We start from the raw sequence: 20767 nt of genomic DNA, 5'->3' as shown, positions 1-20767 counted from the left end.
CATTACTCTCTACTCCTTGTAAGTACAACACAAGCACCATAATGTTACTTTATGTTAAAAAAATACTATAATTATCCTATCCTATTAGATACCTGTGGTTCTCCTTTGGTCCGGGGACCCCCAAGGGTCCTTCGGGGGTTTCCAGGGGGTCCCCAGCAAAAAGCCAAATAATTTATTTTCACTATAATTCCATCCATGAGTCACACATTGACTATTTTGGTCATGGATTTCATTCACTTTCTGTAATAACACATCTACCTATCCAAACCAATCAAACATACCAATCACGCTACCATCCCTCTAGGACACCACACCTCCAGGAGGCAAGCAAGAAAGATTGCGGCTGACCCCTCCCACCCATGACACAAACTGTTTCAGATACTTCCCTCTGGCAGGAGAATGCAGTCCATCAGAACCAAAACCTCACAGAAGTTTCTTTCCATCTGCAGCTTTCCTCATTAACAAGGCCCAGGGACATTTGGCGTTTGGACATGCATTTGGCAAACTACAACAGTCAAAGTCTTTGTACCCATCAGATGCATTTGGGGTGGTGGTGATGGTACAGTGGATAAGACACATGCCTTTGGTGTGAGAGACCTGGATTCGAATCCACTTCTCAGTGATCCACTAATGTGTCCCTGAGCAAGACACTTAACCCCTAGTTGCTCCAAAGGCGTGCGACCTCTGACGTATACAGCAATTGTAAGTTGCTTTGGATAAAAGTGTCAGCTAAATGAATTAATGTAAATTTAGTCCTATGTAATAAGTGTACAGTGAACTTTTTTGCAACTGTAAATCTTTTTACTACGCAAGAATCTTCTATCCTTTCAGACATGACAGATTTGAGTGAACCACACACAATAACTAAACAATACAAAGACATGTCAGTTATGTCAATATTAACTTTAATCTTTGACAACACATTTCATAAATAGGAATTCTTTATTGCTTTCTCTAATCTGTATTTAAATGATAACATAGGTTTGGTCATTGTGGGTTACATAGTGCTTGCAGGACAGTGCACAAGACAGCATTTTCATTATTCTTCAATTGTTAAATTAAATCCGACATCAACATAATACCTAGCGTTTAAGGACCTGTGCTCTATTCATTGTCTGGAGACAAATGAACAGTTTAGAAACAAACAGCAAGCATGGCTTTTACGCACATAATCAGTAAAGTGTGTCAGTAGTGGAATCTATTGTTATACACAGACACAAACAAGATGCCTTTATACAGAAAAAATATGCCACACAAGCCATTACACCATAATAACAAATGGGCACAATTCTATCAAAGATCTAATGAAGCAGAATATTTACAATGAGAGAGGGGGGGAAGCTTTCTGACAAAGACTAGTTGAACTGACACAATTAGGACAGTAGTTTGGTTTCAGTATTTCACCAACTGAGAATTTCATGAGCACAACTCTGCAGCATGTGACCCCCCAAACTGAAATAAACAATGGAAAACAGGCAAGATGTTACAAAATATAACAAGAGCATAATAACATAACATTTTGTAACATATTATAGAGTGGGAAAAGCATCTTTCTAGAGTATATTTACTAAGATGTCCAAATGAATGAAGTCAAGAAAAAATATATATAATATATAATGAGGCCTGAGTCCTGATATTTCAGATCACAACACACTAAAAGGTAAAACAAACAGATTTTGGCCATGCATGTGCTTAGTTTAAAATTCAAGTGCAAGCAATACAGCAGTTGAAGGAGAGATAGAGTTGTCCTAGGGTCAGGTACAGTAAATAATATGAGCTATGGAAATATCTACTGTGGTGGTGAGATTTGAATGACTATTTTTCCTTGAGGAAACAGAATTTCACAGTGTAAACAAGCATAGGAAAAATCTGACTATTTCCTGAAGCAAATACAATATATAAGACATTTACATCAATGAACAAGGCAGTATGTTTGGAGCTCGAATTGCCAGTGACTTCATCTCATCCACTGTCCCTTTTTTAGGATAAAGTCACATTTTCTCAAGTGTCTGAATGTACTTCCTTTTCCTGCAGATGGAAAGATGAATTTTTGAACTCATCAGCATTCCTGCAGTAGGATACAGAGCAGGGGCTGGACTCTGTGCTTATCTGCCAGGGGTCAGAGGTCAACTCCCTTTACCAGTGCAGTCTCCAGGGTGATGGTAAACTCAGTGAGTGTGTGCAAGATACGGTAGAGGGAGTGTACAGCAGCACGGTCCCGTAAGAGAGCGCCTTCCTCATATGTTCGCACTGTCAGGGGACACTCTGCCAGCAGGGGGAGCCACTGAGCGAGAAGTCGGTCCCTGCCGAGAGGAACAGGTCAACAATGGGCCCACAAATAACTCATTAACTTGAAGGTTAGTTAGCGGACTGCACTACAGAACAGGTGCCTCGTACTTTCTCTTTAAATGACTTTCAACCAAGAAACTAAGATGCTGTCAGTGTTCATTAACCTGAATGTTCAGTTCATTCAATGTCACTGGCTCAAGAAATAATATTTTGAAAAGACAAAGTTACAGACGTTTGACACAGCAAACCCCAAATATATTGCTAAACTGTTTCTACTTTTTTAGGGCTGTTTGCTTTAAGTGACAGTATATGGGGAGAAATAGAAAAGGACAAGAAGAGACAATATGTGACCTTCCCTAGACTAGACCCAAACCTGTTTGACCTCAACTTGTTAATTAATCAAATAAATTGTTAATTTAATGAAATACGCTACGTGCGGTATTTCATTAAAAAAAAAAAAAAAAAGTGTGCTCTGAAATTATAGCCAACCATACTACTCAGATTTGATTTATCTTTATTGATTCTGACTGTTGGTGCAGAGTCAAGAGAAAAAAGGGGTTTTGTAACAGCAGTTTTTTTCTGCATCCGGTGTTCAACCAGTAGAGGACGAAGGCTGACACTTTCCCTTCATGAACTGTATGTTGTTCTGTAAATTATTCAGTGTGAGAAAATCTCTGAGTGCAGTGATGCTGCAGGCTACTTCATCAGGGCCTCAGGAAGGAAACTATATCACCTTTGCCCAACACAAAATGCAATGACCAGGATGCTTTAAAATCATAGATTCCAGTGAGAAAAAAACTGTCTCCCTGTGTCTGGTTTAAATACAAATCCTAAATCTATCTTAGACTTAATACATGGATTATTACATTATTAAATTATGGACCAATTGTTGAATTTTTAATCCCTTTGGTTTAACTGTTACCATCTATCCATTAATTTTTTGTAATGACCAAATTCTCACCTATGGATCCTAGTCTTGCAACCCCAGCCATGTAAGGAAAATGTCCTTATTTGTCCTTTTGTGCTAAGGTGTTGCGGGGGAGTTATTTCCTCATTTTCTTCGGGTTACTCTTTGAGTCTTTTTTTTGGTGAGTTTTTAAACTGTCCATTAAAAAAATTAAGGCCATTTACCTGATTCCCAGGCAGACGAACAGCTGGAACTTGCCCTCTTTCCCGATGTTTCGTGGCGAGGCATTAATTGCGTTGACGTAGTGGCACAGTGAGTCAAAAGATGGACCCTTTGTCACTGTTGATCCATGCAGGTCACCCATCTGATCAGCTGTCTCCATGGAAACCACTGCCTTCTCTATGGGAGAGAGTTGATCACACTGTCAGTTCATAACGTATTGATATACAGACAATAGGGAACAAAAAGGTTGTACCAGACAAACACTGGTTGTTCACACATAAATCAAGCTTTGTTGCATGAGATTTGATAAGTAAAATCCACATTAACCACCACTAGATGGAGACATGAATCAGACTTCAGCAAGAAGAATAACATCACTAACACTCACAGTACTTACCTACAAAGTCCCAAACAAACACGTTCCTCTGGAAAAGACGGTTGGATTTGAAGCCATGCAGGAGGAACTTCTCCAAGGAAAGCACCAGACCTCCTTCACCACATAACAAGACCGTCAAGTTTCCCCTCTGGGATGAGAGAAACGGGAACAAGGTTAATATATGCACTGTAAGCAAGAGGCTCATCTTTCAACTTCAGTAAATTCCCCTCAAATAAGTGAAAGAAGGCACTGAAATTTTCCAAAATAATCCACAGCAAAGAACAGTTTTATTTTTGAATTTAAAAGGCGTTTTTTCCTTTCATTTACTAAGAGGAAGTAAACAGAACAAATGCATGTACAGTAAAGCCTGTGCACTAAAGATGTTCCAATGAATTGGAGGCCCCATTACTGATAAAGTAAAGTGATCCATCAAGTCTCTACAGCGCTTTTAACTTGGTGCTGTTGTGATGAGAAAGACTAGTCTGATACACAAATGAGACAAAGCCGGAGTAATGAACCATGTTGGAGATATAAATAACACAAGCAGGACGTTGACAGGCAAACACACTCCTGCAGAGATGCTCGTCTTTGCATTAAGTATTTTCACCTTGTTTCAGCTGAATGAACGTAGAAGCGGTGGGATACACTCGCCATCACATTCACATACCTCTTGTTCGGGTTTGTGGAAGTGTTTAACAAGGTTATTTGCTGCCTCCCTCATGTCCTCTTGCACTTCAACAGACAGCAATCCTGACAAAGATAAATGAAGAATAGTTACACATAGAAACAAACACGAGGATGAATGAGGACAAGGATGAGAGGAAGGGGCTAAAACAGAAAGGCGATCCAGGAGCAGAATCTGTTATTGTAGTGAGCAAACCAACAAGTAGGTCATCTATTGTACTAAGAGAATGTGTTCTTTGTCAGTACGCACTGCTTCGGCTGCCAAGCGATCCCAGCACTGTCCGCATACTCTGAGAAGGAGAGGCCAGCTCCGGAGGCGTCCCTGTCCACCTTCCAGCATCCTCCTCTCCACCAGGTGACACCAGCTGACCAATGAGAACTCTTTCCAAGCTGCCATCACCCACGCCTTTCCCCAGCCATCGGCCACATGGGAACCTGAAAGGCAACAAGACCCTTTATATCCAACTTAAAAACGTGATTTATTATACAAGCACATGGTGTGGGTAAGACCCATCTGTTCTGTTCAGCTAGTGTAGCATGGTGAATGTGCATAGTTTGTTTATCTAATAACTTCTACGAGGACGGTGGTTTGGCACGTCTTTTTATAGTTTAGATAACTAACAATGACTTTCCAATGCAACACATTTCTTTAGACTAATCTGCTCTCTATTAGGCAGAACCTGCTCTGAGTTCATGACGACATGGTATTAAATAAACTTGCAGAGACCTAAGATATTAGGTAGTCCATCACAGTAAACATGCAGTCACTTATTTTTCATGTCTACAGAATGTTGTTATCCAGAGATAAATCACTTTTCTCATGGGATTGTCATCGTATCTTTATCAAACGGGGAGCTACGGTCACGGACCAAGGTCAGAGCAAGAATCTCACTTGTAGGTGTGTCCAGTGATCTCATTATACACCACCACACAGTCAATCAGACACTTGGCCAGCAAGCCAGAGTTCTCCTGTCCCAGCTGCAGAGTGCTCAGCCTGCCCAGGTTCTTGCACTGAAATGAGAAGCACAAAACCACAGTTAAGTGTAGCCGTGCACACGTCTCTGTCAGAGGTGATGTTGAAATTACCGCTGCGGAGCTTGTACAAACCTGGAAAAAAATCTCTTGTGCATTCTTCGGGATCTGTCTCACTCCAGAATCACCCAGTTCTCCTGACACACACACCCATGGGTTAACTGTTGCCATCGCAATGCTCAGCTTCTTCATGGGTATTATCACAACACGGTATGAAATACCTGGAGAGACACAAGAGAGCATGTTGTATTCATTCATGTCAGTTCCTTCACACTTAACATTGTCCAGCTCTTTTCACAATATTCTTGTTTCTTTTCACAGCATAAGGGCAATTTTAGGGGTGAAGATGGGTGAAGCAAACTTTCAGTGTCCTTGGAAGTTATAAACCTGCCAGTAAATTCTACCATTTTGTTGTTGAAAGTTTACAGGACTCACTGATGGAGGTGAAGACGCGTGTGAAGCAGAGGTAGTCCACAGTGTTGAGAGAGAGCAGGTGGAACAAAAACTGCTCCCTTTCTTCCTCGCAGAGCAGGAAAGCATGAGGTTTATACAGCTGCCTGTTAGGGGACAAAATTAAAGTCTGTCAAAATCATGCGACTTACTATGAATGAAATCCAGAAACATTAGGTTTGCGTCTGCTTGTCACTAGGTCTGTAATAAGTGAATTCAGACCTGAGCAGCTCCTGGTTTGTAAGCAACTCTTTAAGGTGCTGGGATAGCATTTTCTTCTCCAGAGCCAGGTGGATCCAGGCCCGGGCCTGACCCACCTCAGACAGACCCTCACTCATGACCTGGATAAACCTGGAAGAACAACAGATAGACACATGAGCAGAGAAAAACAAGCTCTCATGCACAGCTTTTTCTGATAACATTCAACTATTCTAGGCATTTCATTTTATAGAAAAATCCAAGCCTGCGACAAATATATATATTACCTCTCATGACCCCACGAGAACAGAAATAAACGCTGAAGATATAATGTATATGTAGTATATTAGTATCTAAAAAAGATAATATATTGTCTTGTACTAAAGCTCAGCCAATATACTGGTTATTTAAAAGAGGAAATTAAGTTATTTTTTTATCTGCATTTTTTATAAAACTTGACCTTTTATGCCATTTATCGTCACTCTTTCCCATATCAAAGTATGTCTTCTCTCATTACCTCATATCTTGCATTAATGATCCTCTCAGAAGCAGAGTGCCATCATCAAACGTTTTCTGGTCTGACCCTGAACAGACAGCAAGTTACACAGTAATGATCATCTGACTGTTAGCTCAGTGATTTACACAAAAAGTCTGTGGTGTGCTCTGACCTGGAGACTCAGCTGGTGTCTCCATCTTCCCCTGGGCCGCCTGGTAGTGAAGCAGATGGGACCAAAGAGCGGACTTCCCCTGTTCAGAATTAAAACACACACGGTCATCTCTTTGCGTTCATCTGCATGATGCGAATTTGTGTACATGGGGACACACAGGTAAGGATGTTTGGTGTTTTTAGGTCATCTGAACTGGTAAGGCATTTTAAATAATGTGTCTGTGTGTCTGACCTGTTTCAGCTGCAGACCATGGCCCCAGGTCCTCTCCAGTAGGTCACACAGACCGTGGATGAGTGTGTTTTCCTGCAGGCCTGTGATGTTGGCTTCTCCCTGACCCAGTTCCACACTCTCCTTCCCCATCCTCTCCATCAACATCCGTTTCGTCTAGAAAGACAGGAAACATTTTGTGGCATTAACCTTGAACGATGATTTAAGAAATCAATGACCACAGTGCCTCCATTACCGCACGGATGGAGCGCTCACCTTCAGACGACACTCACTCAGCAGCCCGTCAACAAACTCTCGGTGAGTCTCAGCGACAGCTTGAGGCGACGGGTCAAGTAGTTTAGACTGGCGGAGGTTTTTCCTCGCAAATGTGTGCTTCTGTTAGATAAACAAAAGGGTAATAAATCAGACTCAAGCCTCCTGTGGCTGTCTGTGTGTGTGTGTGTGTGTGTGTACACATTCAAGCACCTGTCTCTGTTCATTGTCCACTCCTGGGTGTTCAGTCGCCGTTGATCTCTTGGGGTCGGTCCTGCGTGATGCTGTACCACGACTGGACCACCTGTTCACCCAGATAACACAGCAAAATAAAAGTCACAATTTCAACGACTGTATTTAAAGCACATGTGTGTATTTTGGTCGGTAATAAAGTAGACCCTGGCTACTAGTGATATACTAATTGAGTGGTTCCTATCCTTCATTTTCCGACATACCCCAACAGCCCTATCAGATGTTTATTTTAATTTATTTTAAAGTGGATGTTAATAAATAACACTATTGCTTAAATAGAAGTGAATATTGTTACAATATTTTTTTTATACAAGTGAATTCAGTGTTGAGGTCAAATTTGTACTACTTTGTGTGGCAGGAGCAGCACCTTTCAACCATTTAAATTACCTTTACTTATTAAACTGTTTATCCATGACTTTGGAATATCTATCGGTGGAGAACAGAAAAATACAGAAATGCTTTAGTACCTGCAGCTATTGCTCTACTAAACAAAGCCAGCACAAGATAATGCACTTTACCCATGAATGGAGCTTTGAGTTTTTGAGTGAGTGGGTGTGTGTAGAAGCACTTTGTCATGACATTCTCAAGAGTTCTATATACGTACGTATCCACACACACACACACACACACACACACACACACACCTAATTATTCCAACTGAGGCAATTTCAACTATTACTCTTAGGAAATTATTCCAAAAGTTTTTTTAATTACTTTAAGCTATTTCAACTATTTATCCAATAAGTTAAGCTATCCATTTCAACTGCTTACTTTACTTACCAAGTATTTATTGTGATAATTCACAAAAACTCAGAGCATCACACCGATGTGTAACCCTATTTGGATGTTTATTTTCCTCCTAAAGTATGTGGATATATTGGTTTAATCACAAATATATATTTAAAAAAAAATTCTAATCAGTTGAGCTACTCCTTGTACCTCCTGGGCCTGGGTAAACAAGTACCCATGGATGGAGATCACTGTTCTAATGTAATCTCACTGAATAGCAGCAGAAAACAAAGGCTCACTTGTTGTTTTGTCCCTGTACAAGCACATCAGCCTGCAGTTTAGGGAAGTAGCCCGGATGGTGACGGCCCTGGCCAATCCTCATGTCCAGCAGGTGGGGGTGTATGGCTGTGTGGTCAGCCTTCAGCAGTCTGCGCTCAATGGCCTGAGCTGCAGAGACAAACAGAAATGGTTAAGATCCAATCGGGGTATCTACTGTAGATAAAATGATGAGTCATGAAAGTGATGTTAAAGACTTTTCCAGGGAGGACATTTAATGCCACCTCTTGCATGAACATCTTGTATTCAAGTTGATTTAGTGCTATTACGTTTGTTTTGTTGCTAGGAGACTAACAGGAAGACTGGAGCACACAGTATCCAACAGCAAAAAAGAAAAAAAGATGGAGCAGCATCTCTAAAGCCAAGCCTAAATGTTAAAAATATTACAGACAGGCTGAGTTGCAAGTAATGCATTTTTTGCAGCGGTTGGTTGGCAGGACTTCAAAGTAGAAGGTTTGAAACAGTTTTCATATGACACAAAGCTCTGTCCTCCGCTTATACCGTATAATGCTCATCCTCTACCAAATCCTTTAGTTCGCTCCTTTCCAATTCCCTAACCCTACCCATCTTTTCTCCCTGATATCAGATTATCCTCATTGGTATTGCAATTATTTATCATTATTTGAGTTTAATTTCCATGTAAGAAATGGTTGCAGAAAGGCCAAGCAACACAATCTACACTGCATAAACCCAAACAGAAGGACAGATGGCAATAGATTTACAGATCCCCTCTTTAAAATCTGGTATCCACTTTAATCACATCATTCTGCTCAATCTACCAGTCGGGGGTTCAATCTATTTTCTTGCTAAATGCTGAAATGAAATTGATGAAACATTCTGTACGCGCCAAAGTCATTTCAGTTGCATAGCTGTCATTTCCAGTTTCCATAAGTTGTAAACTTAACTAATCAGTTGTCTCTGCACATCACTGTCAAATTAATATGAGAGTCTATGCAAATGAAGCCAAGTTATATGAAGACTTTCTTGGTGAGAAATACAACTCAGAGCAACTTGATATATTAACAGTAACATCTGAGCTGGATATCCGTTTTTGTTGCATAGTTTGCATATGTTGTAGGAATACAGTATTTATCTTGCAACAACATGTACGTCACAGCATTTTGTGTCGTCCACTTTTGTTCATGAGCACCTTCACAGTACCTGACTCAAAGAGTGTGGTGCATTTCCTATAGCGACTGTTACGGGAGTCCTCTTCGTCCGTGTCATACAGTCGTTCTCTCTCTAGACGGCTGTCAAACAGCTGCTGCAGTGGCTCTCTATCAGCCCAGCGAGATATCACCTTTCCATCCACAAAGGATGAAAACATGGATGTCTCCAGGAACCGGGACAAGAAGCGCAAGTGGTTCGCAGGCTGAACGGAGAGGAAGGAACCCTGAAAAATTGAAAAGTACAAATCATTTCAACTTGGACAGGGAAATAATATTTCTACCAGAATCAAAAGTTTTTTGAAGTTTTATTAGATCTATGAATGGCTCTTTGTGCATTAACATCCTCTGAAGTACCTTGTCAAAGCTGAATGTCCCCTCTCGGTTGCTCAACCACGAGTCCAAATCAAGAGAACTGTGGATGACAAACTCCTCGTACCTGCCAAACATGGCGGCAAAGCGTCCAGCAAACACCTCCCTCAGCTGAATGTTCAGCTTTGCAGCCTTCAGCTCTTCCTCCTCCTCCTCAAACGCGTGTCCCAGCATCTTCTCTCCACCTGACATTTTTCCTCCTCCGCATCTCCGCGCCAGAGCCTGCAGCCTCTCCAGCACCGCCAGCTCCTCGCCTCCAAGGTTCCCGTTCCTTCTGTCCTCCATCAGATCCTCCAGCACCAGACTGCTCAGGCGGGGAGAGGTGGTGGCAGGCTTAGGATTCACACCGCCCTGTGGAGGGAGCCCAAAACGCAGCAGTACCTCACTCAGCTCCTGGATTAGCTCAGTCTGGTCTGGAAACACAGGAAGGTCCTCGGGGGTCTCGACACATTGGCTGTCAATGTCCACAAAGCACATATTGGCCTGTGTAGGAGAAAGATACAAACAGGAAAGTTCAAAATATGAACAACACCTTTACACTGCCTCCTCCATCAGATAATCATAACAGGTTTAACCAATCACAATACACAGACTCTTATTCATCTCAAGTAGACAAAGTGGATGAGCTCTAACATCCAATTACGATCAGAGATGAAGAATAGCGTTCCATTAAAAGATTCTTGGCATTTCGCCGTGATAAACCCTCAGAGGATATTAGCAAGTGAGGGATTATCTAATGATTACCGTTATCACTGCAACAGGGGAAATTCTGGAAACCAGCAATATCAGGCTTTCACACATGCAAACGCATCAGAAACATGTGCAGAATGAAGCTGCTGAGCAATGAACTACAGAACTTTGTGAGAACGATAGGCACTGATTTAAATATAATGCTTCCGTAAGCATTCGTGGAGTCCAGCGCAGTCAGCAGCAACATGACTTTCAACAGTGACCTCCGGCATTCGGTTTACAGCTTCGGGGGAAACTGGGAGATGTACAGTAGAGTGGATAGTTGCAGACATCCTCTTACTCTGTGGAGCTTCATCCTCCAAGTTAATGTCTTCACTTCTTAAGTCTTTTCATCTCTTTCATTCAAATAGGAAAATCAGGACAAGATCACATATTTTGAAGGACACAAAAAGATGAGCTTTCAGCTTTTCCCTACATTTAAATATTGAGAAGGAAGTGTAGGTTGTTTTTTGACCACATGAGCCACACTGTGTGCCCTTGTCAGCATTCAGAAAAATTGCAAAAGAAGAAAAAAACATTCCAAACCAAACATGTATGATTAAAATACTTCCCACTTCCTTGTAAATTACCACCCATACATCAAATTGCACAACTCAAGAAATAAGCGGTGATCCCTAATTCTCATTAATTATTCAGCAAGTCCCATTATTCTGGATATCTCATGCTCTGCACTTTTGCTTTCATTCCCCGAAGCGGTCTTTCAGCCGCCTCCTTTTTAGGGCAGAGCAACTTCAAAGAGGCTTCAGTGAGATATTCATGCACCATGAAGTGATCTCGGATGCAGGATTTGATTCGTGAAGGGGGGAGGTGGGGGCACTCTTTGGAAATGTATCGTCTTAGTTCCACAGGCAGAGAGCAAATTGTCACGCATGCAGCACAGTGGGGATCAGCAAATGGTTGAAAGAATGTTCCAGTTTAACAAAACATTTTTACATCCTTTTGTGCGAATGTGAACTGAATTGTCTGCGTCCTGAAATTCCAACTAGCGCGTTCACACAGGAAACTATGGATGCATTTACACACATGGTCCTTGTTTAGGTCTGTACCTCATGTGGCAGGTGGAGGGAGGATCGCTGAGCTCCGTTTCTGCGCTGGATACCAATCAGGAATGGCACAGGGGCATCCAGGAGGTGGTGCAGCGGTGCAGAGACAATGGGCAGGTAGATGTGTTGCCACTGGAATGGGAACAGCAATGTGGTGATGCCCTCTGCCACAGTCATCAAACGCTGGTAGTCTGAGGAGATGAAAAGGAAAAGAAGCTGTTTACATGAGTTGCTTATAGAAATATTTAAATCATGTTCCTGTTTATATGCTACAGATCACAGGCCAATTAATGACTAAAGATGTTTCATACTCATTAAGTTACAGTGTTAGTTTCCTTGCAGTATTTAACCTCAAACCCATCTCTTATGTCGTTACGTGTGTTTGTTAGAAAGAAAATGTTTTGTTTCGTGTGTCTTTTGTTTTTGTACACCATAGCTTGCACTTGTCTATTTCTATTAGTTTGCATTATTTCTATTTATTACATTATCAATGTAATGTTTCCATCCATCCATCCATCGTCTTATCCTGGAGCTAATCCCAGCTGACATTGGGCAAAAGGCGGGGTACACCCTGGACAGGTCGCCAGTCCATTACAGGGCCACACATTGACAAACAATCACGCACGCCTAAGAACAATTTAGAGCCACCAATTAACCTAGTCCGCATGTCTTTGGACCCAGAGAGAACCCACGCAGACATGGAGAGAACATGCAAACTCCACACAGAAAGGCTGGAACGACCGGGGTTCGAACCCACGACCTTTTTGCTATGAGACAACACCACCGCGCCGCCCAATGTAATGTTTATTTCAAGTTATTAACAGTATCTTGTTAAGCATAGAAACAGCTGCTTTTCTATGAGAGATGATAAATTCAGCAAAAACACTGACAGATTTTGATTAAGGTGCTCTTCAATGTACTCACATGTCTTAAAAATGATCTTAATAATCTGTAAATGTTGGCAACATGATGGCATTTTCTTATTTTGAGAACTGTAGTGTGCTTACCATGAGAGCAAAGCAGAACTTGCGTCTCCAGAAGCACACAGGTAAGTAGTTGCACCATATTGTCCACACCCAGCAGGGAGAATGCTTCCCCAAGAGGATACTCCCCCAGCGGAAGCTCGCCCGGCCCTGGCCTCTGGCACACGATGGGTCCCTGCACCCCGTGGAACCTCAGCGACCTGCCAGGAGGAGGCAGGGGCACCTCGTACAGGATGTTATGGATATAGCTCTCCAGAGGGAGGGGTGGAGCTGTGTGTGACACCACAGCCTGATGCAACTGAGACAGAAACTGTCGAGCAGCCTGAAGGAAAGGGAGAGGCGTGAGGAGGCAGAGGGCTTTGGACACATACAGAGTGTCCCGTGCCGGATCGAAGGAGCCTGTGCAGCCGACGCAGGCGGAAACCCCCGCCAGAGACTCCGCGTCTGACTCATCCAAGCTGCTCATTAGCGAGTCCATGCTGGAGGTGGAGGGCGAGGAGGCAGATGAAGACGAGGAAGAGGGCGAGGAAGAGGATGAAGCTGAATGGTGCTCCACATGGTGCATCTGGTAGAGAGTCTGCATTGCAGTGACGATCTGAGCACTGGTCACCTCTTCGTAGAAGGTGTGAACAAAGCCGTAGGAGCGAGTACCGTCGTCAAAAGACATCGTAAACGAGTGAAACTGAGTGTCGAGCCTGTCTGCCTGCGTGCGGAAGGAAAGACCCCTCGGCATACAGAGCTGAGGAGAAATGTTGAGGAGGAAAAAGAGGAGAAAACATAAGAGAGGGTTTAGAATAAATGTAAATCTGTAAAAATTTATTTAATGCCAACATTGATCTTCTGAGATGTTTTTGACAGGAATTGAGAAAGTATGAAAATGTATTGTTTTGTTGTACACGTACTGCCAAATGTAGTTGCCAATAAACCAATAAAATTAAGTTTTTAAAAATAAGACCATATTTTTGACTGAAATAATTAAAAAAAAAAAAAAATACTGTGGTGTTTACTGGGAGGCTGCCCACCACAAGTTTTGTTATCTGAACATGAAGTCTAACATTAAAATGTATTGTAACTCTATCTGACTGCTAACAATTCTTTTGAATCTTACAGTTTCATCATCCTGACCTGCCTTTTTAACAGGAACAATGGCCCCTATTACACTTGTTATCCCCAGTGGATTTTGTTATCATGTTCCTTTTTGTCATTTGTAACAATATTCATGTACACTGGTTGGGAGAGCCCTACAAACAAGGCACATCTCGATCTTCCTAATCATTTCCATTGTTGTGAGAGAAAACACTGAAGGAGAGTGAGATCCGCGATCTCACCATGTTGACAGCATCTTTATTGAAGGGGTTCTTGTCTGTGCTTTCAGGGTAGTGCACCAGAACCTTTGACTTGAAGGACCGTCGGATGGGGCTCTGCTCAAAGCCCTCGCCTGAAAGACAGACAGATGCACAGAAAGAGAGTCACGGCATTATTGTATTTGTACAGAGTGATCTTTGACCTCCGTCACACCTGAGACAGAATTCATCACAAGATGAAAGGGACCGAACAGAGGACGTCCCGAGATGACAGCAGCTTTGATCTACGAAAAGGCTCGGACGGGACGACCTTGTCTGATACCGGCTCAAAATAAAAAGTTAATCTGATGTCGACAGCTAGGGCCATTCAGCAGCAAAGAGGGAAAAACCCTTCCAGGAGTTATGTAACTCAACTCATTACCATAGAGATGGGTTGGAAAAGCATTAGAGCACCCCTCATCCCTGACACTCTGCAGTAGGAAACTCTCGTAGGGGTGCACAGGATGAAAATATGCTGCTTTTTCAGAGCGCTCAGGGTAAAGGATGCGACATTGCTATATAACAGCTGCGTGTATAAGAAAACTTATACTATCATATATTTCTACATTCACAACGCACAGATTTGATGCATTGCTCTGTCCGGCTCAAGTTCCCCCTCTTCAGCTTGCACCTTGTGTCACCTTCGAGCTCTCGTTACATACAGAGATACAAATATATATAACTCTGTATATCTATATAACTGTGTGTGTGTGTGTGTGTGTGTGTGTGTGTGTGTGTGTGTGTGAGATCGACTGACAGCAGTGAATGAGGAGCGAATGCCCACAAACAGTGCTCTTCTTTAGCTGACATCACTGCGTTACAAGAACAAAAACAACTGCAAATGGCAAACTAACAGTCTTCTCTCAGCTGCTGGCTTTGACGCACTCACTCAGCATTCAGGAACATTCACTTCACCTGCCTACAAGATGACGTATACAGCACCCCGAGAGAGGAAAACTGCGCTGCAGGCAGAGTGAGAAAGGAGAGCCACTTCAAGTTTAACTGAGTCAACTGGTAGGTGGGAGACAGAAGCTAATGCATTACAGCGACGAAAGGGGGGAGTCAATGTTCTTTGCCACGGATACAAATTGGTGTCGGAGCAGAGAGGCAGAATCGCAGACGGACACCTAGTTGCCTTGGTAGCAATTTCTGCTGTGGCCTTGAAGATAGCTATCAAGACAAAGCTTGTGCGCAGTTACGTCACCCCGAGAGTCATCAGCTGACATTCCAGACATGAGTTCCCACCATTCAGACCCCTCTGCGTGTGAACAGAGTCAGAGGGAGGTTTGTTTTAGTGTTTGAATAAAAGCTTAAATGCCAGTTCCAGCTAGGCTGTAATTAACACGTTTCCTCCTCTTACCACATTAACATACACCCAGTTGAAATCGTGTATGAGCTAATGAGGTGCTGAATACTTTACATTATAAAAAGGGCTGCAACTAATGACTATTTTCTAGATTCATGGATTCATTGTTTGGTCCATAAAATGTCAGAAAGTAGTGACAACAGTCCATCGCAATTTCCTGATATACAAGGTGCTCGCTTTTTCCGACCAGGAATCCAACAACCCAGATACATTCAGTTGACAATCACATAAAACAACAACAAAAAAACATAAAAAACAGCAAATCCTCACAGCTGAAATGCTGAAACTAGTTAATGTTTGGCATTTCTGTTCAGAAAAACCCCACCTAATTTATTTTTTACTTGATAACCATATAGTTTTCTACTGACTAATCGATTAACTGACTTTCAGCTGTAATCCTCAGCACATAAAAGTCTCATAATCATTCCACGGTTTAGACATTCATCACAAGGATTTATGGCCCCGAATGGTCCCCCATCCCTAAAACAGGCACGCTTCAGGGATGATTGAACATCCATAAAAAGGTACATCATGAGGACAGATTTACAAAGTGGAAAGAGATTAAAATTACAGCAAGTGTCAGCTGGCACTGACTGATGAGGAGTTATTGCTTTTTTGCTCAAAATATTTTATATCGCAGCGCCTTTGCATTGCAGATTTGTTCGTACACTGAAGGTGAATCATGTGAGAAGGGGGGAAAAAAAGAGACATATTTTGCTTTTCATCTCAGCCTGAGACACAGACGTTGGTGCTGGGCTCATATGCCTAAAATAAAAGGATTAAAGTAAATATAGAGTTCCTAAAACTAAAATAACTCCGAGTGATATTTCTGATTATGCAGCACGTTTGTTAATAGGACAAGTGCAGAAAACACATCTCTTAGCAATCAGTTCGACATTACAAAGCAGCTCTCAAATGTTCGGTCAGAGAGTTCTTGCCCTGCGCTGATTTCACCCCCCTGTGACAGTCATCAGGCCTGAACAGGCGCTGAAGCCTCGACCATGCCAACAGGCAACGTCATGTGAAATTTGATTAGGCTGCAGAAAACACAGTGGCATCTATTGAGGAGCCAACAAGAGCAGATTGTTTCCCAGTTGGCATTTACTAATTACACACATACACAATAAATGACACTGTGTGACCTCACACATCCAAACACTTACAAGGCTGGCGAACATGAAACAATACACATCTCTTGCTGGGCTACAGTTTACAGAATATATTATTTTTATAGATAGATAGATAGAAAGAGAGATAGAGAGAGAGAGAGAGAGAGAGAAATCCCTTGAAAGGAGCACAGCTGCAGTGGGTCTGCGATGACCTGCTGTTACATAAGCAGATTGGTGGAGCTCAGATACACTAGCCAGCAGCGCTATCACTCGCCGCAGGGGCAGAGGCATCAAAGTCCCAGACACTTAGTTAGTTAGAGCAGGAAATAATCTGCAGCAGAGCATGATACAGAGCTCATCCTACATATACGTTTTTCCATCTCTGACATTGGTGCTATTATCCGAAAAACATTTGGCTCTACATGAGCTACATTTACAAAAGAACACTGTTTGCAAACCTGGAAGTGATGTTCAAGGTGCTGGTATTCAGCACACCTGTGCAGCTCTTCCCCCCCCCCCACCTAACAAAGAGCAGGACACGTGCAGGCGTCACAGGGAGCGACTCTGTCCTCAGTTGAGTGTCAACAGCTCAGAGCGGGGGAAAACAGCACCAACTTATATCGCCATGCCTATCCACCACAAATAAATCATCGCCCACTGCAGCTGTCATCACTGTGGCAACCCCCACATCCACCAACATTACAGCATCCATTTCCTTTCACTTCCTTCCCTTCCCCACCTTTGGCTTTGAGAAAAAGACTGAGGTGTTTTTTTGCTTGGTAGAACAAAAAAGAGTCCATCTCTGTTTGAGAGCAGGCAGACGGCATACCAGGCACAACACATGGATTATCACTGCTTTTTAAATTCAAACATCAGTGTAATCTAGGAGCTCGTTCTCACACACAGGCCTGTGTTAACCATGGACCGCTGCTAGGATGCTCCACCTGTTTCCCAGCTTTATTGGGCAGGAAAGGATGCTGATGTCCTCCCTCTCTTCAAGCCTTCCTATGCTCCTGAACCAGGTGTAGCAGTGTATGACTTGCAGAAACCAACAAAGCTATATTCTCAGCGGATTTCCAGTACTGTCTTGAAAATGTGATCAAAACACAACCAACATAACTGTAATGCATTTCCCTAAAAACAAAAGCACAATACTACAGGGTGACACAGTATAATTGCCATTTTAAATTCAACCGGATTGCTTCAAGTTCATAGTAACATGACCTATGATATCAACATTAGGCCTATATGTTCAGAAATAAAAACAGAAATCCTGTCAAATAGAGAAAAACTTATGATGGAATTTATTTTTTTTATTTTAATGGCTATAATATATGCTATTCTACGCAGATTTTAAATTGTCAACAACGCCTTGGAAGGAAGAGGAATGTGGCGTCCAATCAACATATTTAAATGGCTGCTGTCACCCCGACACACACATATACGCCGACCTGAAATGGTAAATGTTTTACATAAAGCATGATATGATGAAACATACGCCCGGGTGTGTGTTTTCTTTTTGTAGCGTGCCTTTGTTTCGTTCGTGTTTATAAGACCAACTACCTGCTCCATCGTCCGGTTCCAGGCCCGTCTCCGTGTCCACTCCACACACAGCAAAATAGTGGGCGAAACGGCAGGAAGCCGATCCCGTGGCCACAGCGGTCCCGTTCATCCTCGACGCGTTTATGGTGTGAGAGCTCCTACTTCTACTTAACGTTGTGGATGTTCATAGCTGATGCGGCTAATCACCCGAAATGCTTTTGCTACCCCCTCCCCAGATCCGCGCGCTGGAGTTGTGGTCGCCTGCCTGCACTCACTGATCCGCCGTGTGACTCTGAGGGAGCATAGGATGATCCAGAGATGGTCATCTAGTTTGTTCAGAGGGGGGAGGAGGCTGTAGGCGAAGGCTAGAGGGAGGGAGGGAGGGAGGAGGAGACAAAGACCTGAACGCATCATCATCATCAGCCAGCCTCATTGTAAGGGTGTTGTCAAAATTTATCATCTGCGCCACACGTCACAAAAATCACCATTTGTCAAAGGGACATCGTTTAAATTTTAATATACCCTAATTAAACTAAGGTTACAAAGCAAAGTTATTTGTATTTCAGAACATTTAATAAACATTGGACTAAAAACACTACAGTTTGATTTGAGGTTTGAGGCTGATCAGACAAAAGGGATTTTCTGTCTTAAGATGACAGAAAATAGCATGTAACTCTCCGTTTTGGGTGCTTTCACTTTCTGAGCGGAAACCCTATATAGGCCTACAATAATTGCAAGAAAGAAATAATTCTCCACTCAACCTACCTTGTATGAAATGAGGCTAAGAAGTAATATTGATAAAATTGGGCTCAAAAAATAATATTGATTCATTAGTAAATATTGATATGGTTACTTAAAAATGTAGCTTCTATACTGGGGTGTAGGACTGGGGGGACAAAGGTCCTCATGTGAGGAGGGCCCACAAAGATGGTAGAATGACTAACCATGCATGCAGGGAGGGGCCCATAGTCCAGGATTTTGTGCTACGCCCCTGCACTTATACAATATCATACTTGGGACTTAGGGACATGTCCATACCATGCTAAATTCTATGCCCTTGTACAAACACAAATTAAAGTGCTATCACAAATTTAAAAACATTAAGGGAAATTCAGCAAAAATCATATAAATCAAATATTAATTCAGACATTAGAAATAAGTTTAGAGGGAAAAAACACAGAAATGAATACCAGGTAAAAATGATAAGAGCGCAAGGTGCAAGATGATACAGTTAGGGTTATGGTTAAGGTTAAAGGGGCACTCCACCAGTTTCACACATGAAGGTCAGTTTACTCATCATGAGATCACTGCTCAGCCTGGGAAAACTGTTGTATACTGTAATGTCTTTTGCGGATCTGGAGGGAGCAAAATCATATTTGGCTTGAGACCTCAATGTGTTTTTTACAGGAAGCCTGCATTCCCGGGGAATTCCTAATAAAATACACATGGAGCTGCATTATAGGAAATATAGGATCCAGTGTTTTTGGAGATTGACCCACCCTAGGATATCTCAGCTCCTGCTGCTTCGATTTTGACCACTCCTTTTAAATGTCTCTTGAATCCTCCAGCTTTATCGAGGAGCAACACTAAATTGCTGGAGTATCACTTTGAGGTTCAGTCAAAGGTGATTGAGAACATAAAGATTTCAACCTGGATAAGTCAGGGCAAGTCTCATTTGTTCCAACTCTGGTGCACAGTAACCTCTATGAACTAAATGTTGCGTCTTAACGATTACTTTGGACTCTGCGAAAAGTTAAGAGACCCCTACAAGATGACCCGAGAGGCTGTGGAGAAATATATCAGAAATATATTTTGGTCGAAGTCCATTGAAAGATTTCACTACATCTTGGTGCACTGATAAATCATGTTGTTCCTGCTGTTTATTCTCCCCAGACAAAAATTTAGAAAATGCATACAAGCTTTGTATGTAAATAACTGCATATAGCCTATTGTTTTATTTTATTTTAATGTTACCATATTTTAATACACATTTAATTATCTGTTAAGTTCTGCGTGTGCAGCATGAAGGGACTACTGTCATGAACCCTGCATCTCTCACCTGAGTTTGGGACTGAGAGAGTGTGTTTTGATTTGTTTTTTTCCTTTGGGTGAGTGAGGCATGCTTGGTGTGTTCTCTCAGTTTTTTGAATCCTGGGTGTGTCTGGGTTCCTGAGTTGGCACTTGCTGCACCTGCTGGTAATCACACACCTGTTCCTGATCAGCCATCCCTACTGTCCCTCCCTCTGGAGAGACCAGACTTCCATTCCCTGCCAGATTGTTAAGTCGCGAACCGTACGTCTTACCTTAGCATCTAGCTTTAAGCCTGTTAATCTAGCAACCAGTTTGCTTTTACTAACTTCTCTCTGCCTGTCTCCAGATCACCTGCTCTGCCAGTTCCAATTCCCTCAAAGCCGAGATCCAAACTTTCCAGCCACGCCAGCCAGCCCTCATGCTCCACTGCTTGGAAGAG

General features: G+C 42.4%; 2 protein-coding genes across 2 annotated transcripts in view; one reads left to right on the top strand and one right to left on the bottom strand.

Annotated features, from left to right (window-relative positions):
• Nucleotides 1-20767, top strand: part of LOC123961427 (zona pellucida sperm-binding protein 3-like) — a gene marked incomplete in the record, with an annotated part of 791580 nt that overhangs the window by 209136 nt on the left and 561677 nt on the right.
• On the bottom strand, nucleotides 885-18621 carry LOC123961417 (DENN domain-containing protein 5B-like). Its single transcript, XM_046036803.1, has 21 exons — nucleotides 18319-18621; nucleotides 14266-14375; nucleotides 12962-13676; nucleotides 11958-12145; nucleotides 10147-10644; nucleotides 9785-10016; nucleotides 8587-8734; nucleotides 7520-7610; nucleotides 7310-7429; nucleotides 7058-7210; nucleotides 6827-6905; nucleotides 6676-6742; nucleotides 6183-6311; nucleotides 5946-6067; nucleotides 5586-5731; nucleotides 5371-5489; nucleotides 4729-4913; nucleotides 4462-4544; nucleotides 3816-3942; nucleotides 3421-3595; nucleotides 885-2303 (listed from the first exon to the last, which is right to left on the bottom strand). The coding sequence occupies exons 1-21, from the start codon at nucleotides 18425-18427 to the stop codon at nucleotides 2120-2122; spliced, it is 3780 nt and encodes a 1259-aa protein (XP_045892759.1). The 5' UTR covers nucleotides 18428-18621; the 3' UTR covers nucleotides 885-2119.

Source organism: Micropterus dolomieu, linkage group LG22 (genome assembly GCF_021292245.1).
Source record: "Micropterus dolomieu isolate WLL.071019.BEF.003 ecotype Adirondacks linkage group LG22, ASM2129224v1, whole genome shotgun sequence".
Taxonomy (NCBI): domain Eukaryota; kingdom Metazoa; phylum Chordata; class Actinopteri; order Centrarchiformes; family Centrarchidae; genus Micropterus; species Micropterus dolomieu.
Note: the sequence above shows the minus strand (reverse complement) of the source record. Positions and strands in the feature narration are given on the sequence as shown.

What these genes read in the sequence shown, in the direction of transcription:
- LOC123961417 (XM_046036803.1), bottom strand. Translation starts at nt 18,427, where the DNA reads ATGAACGGGACCGCTGTGGCCACGGGATCGGCTTCCTGCCGTTTCGCC. An exon ending in ATAAAGATGCTGTCAACATG is followed by an intron (nt 13,677 to 14,265) that starts GTGAGATCGCGG and finishes ATTTCTCCTCAG; the next exon opens with CTCTGTATGCCGAGGGGTCT. An exon ending in ACAAACCAGGAGCTGCTCAG is followed by an intron (nt 6,068 to 6,182) that starts GTCTGAATTCAC and finishes GTCCCCTAACAG; the next exon opens with GCAGCTGTATAAACCTCATG.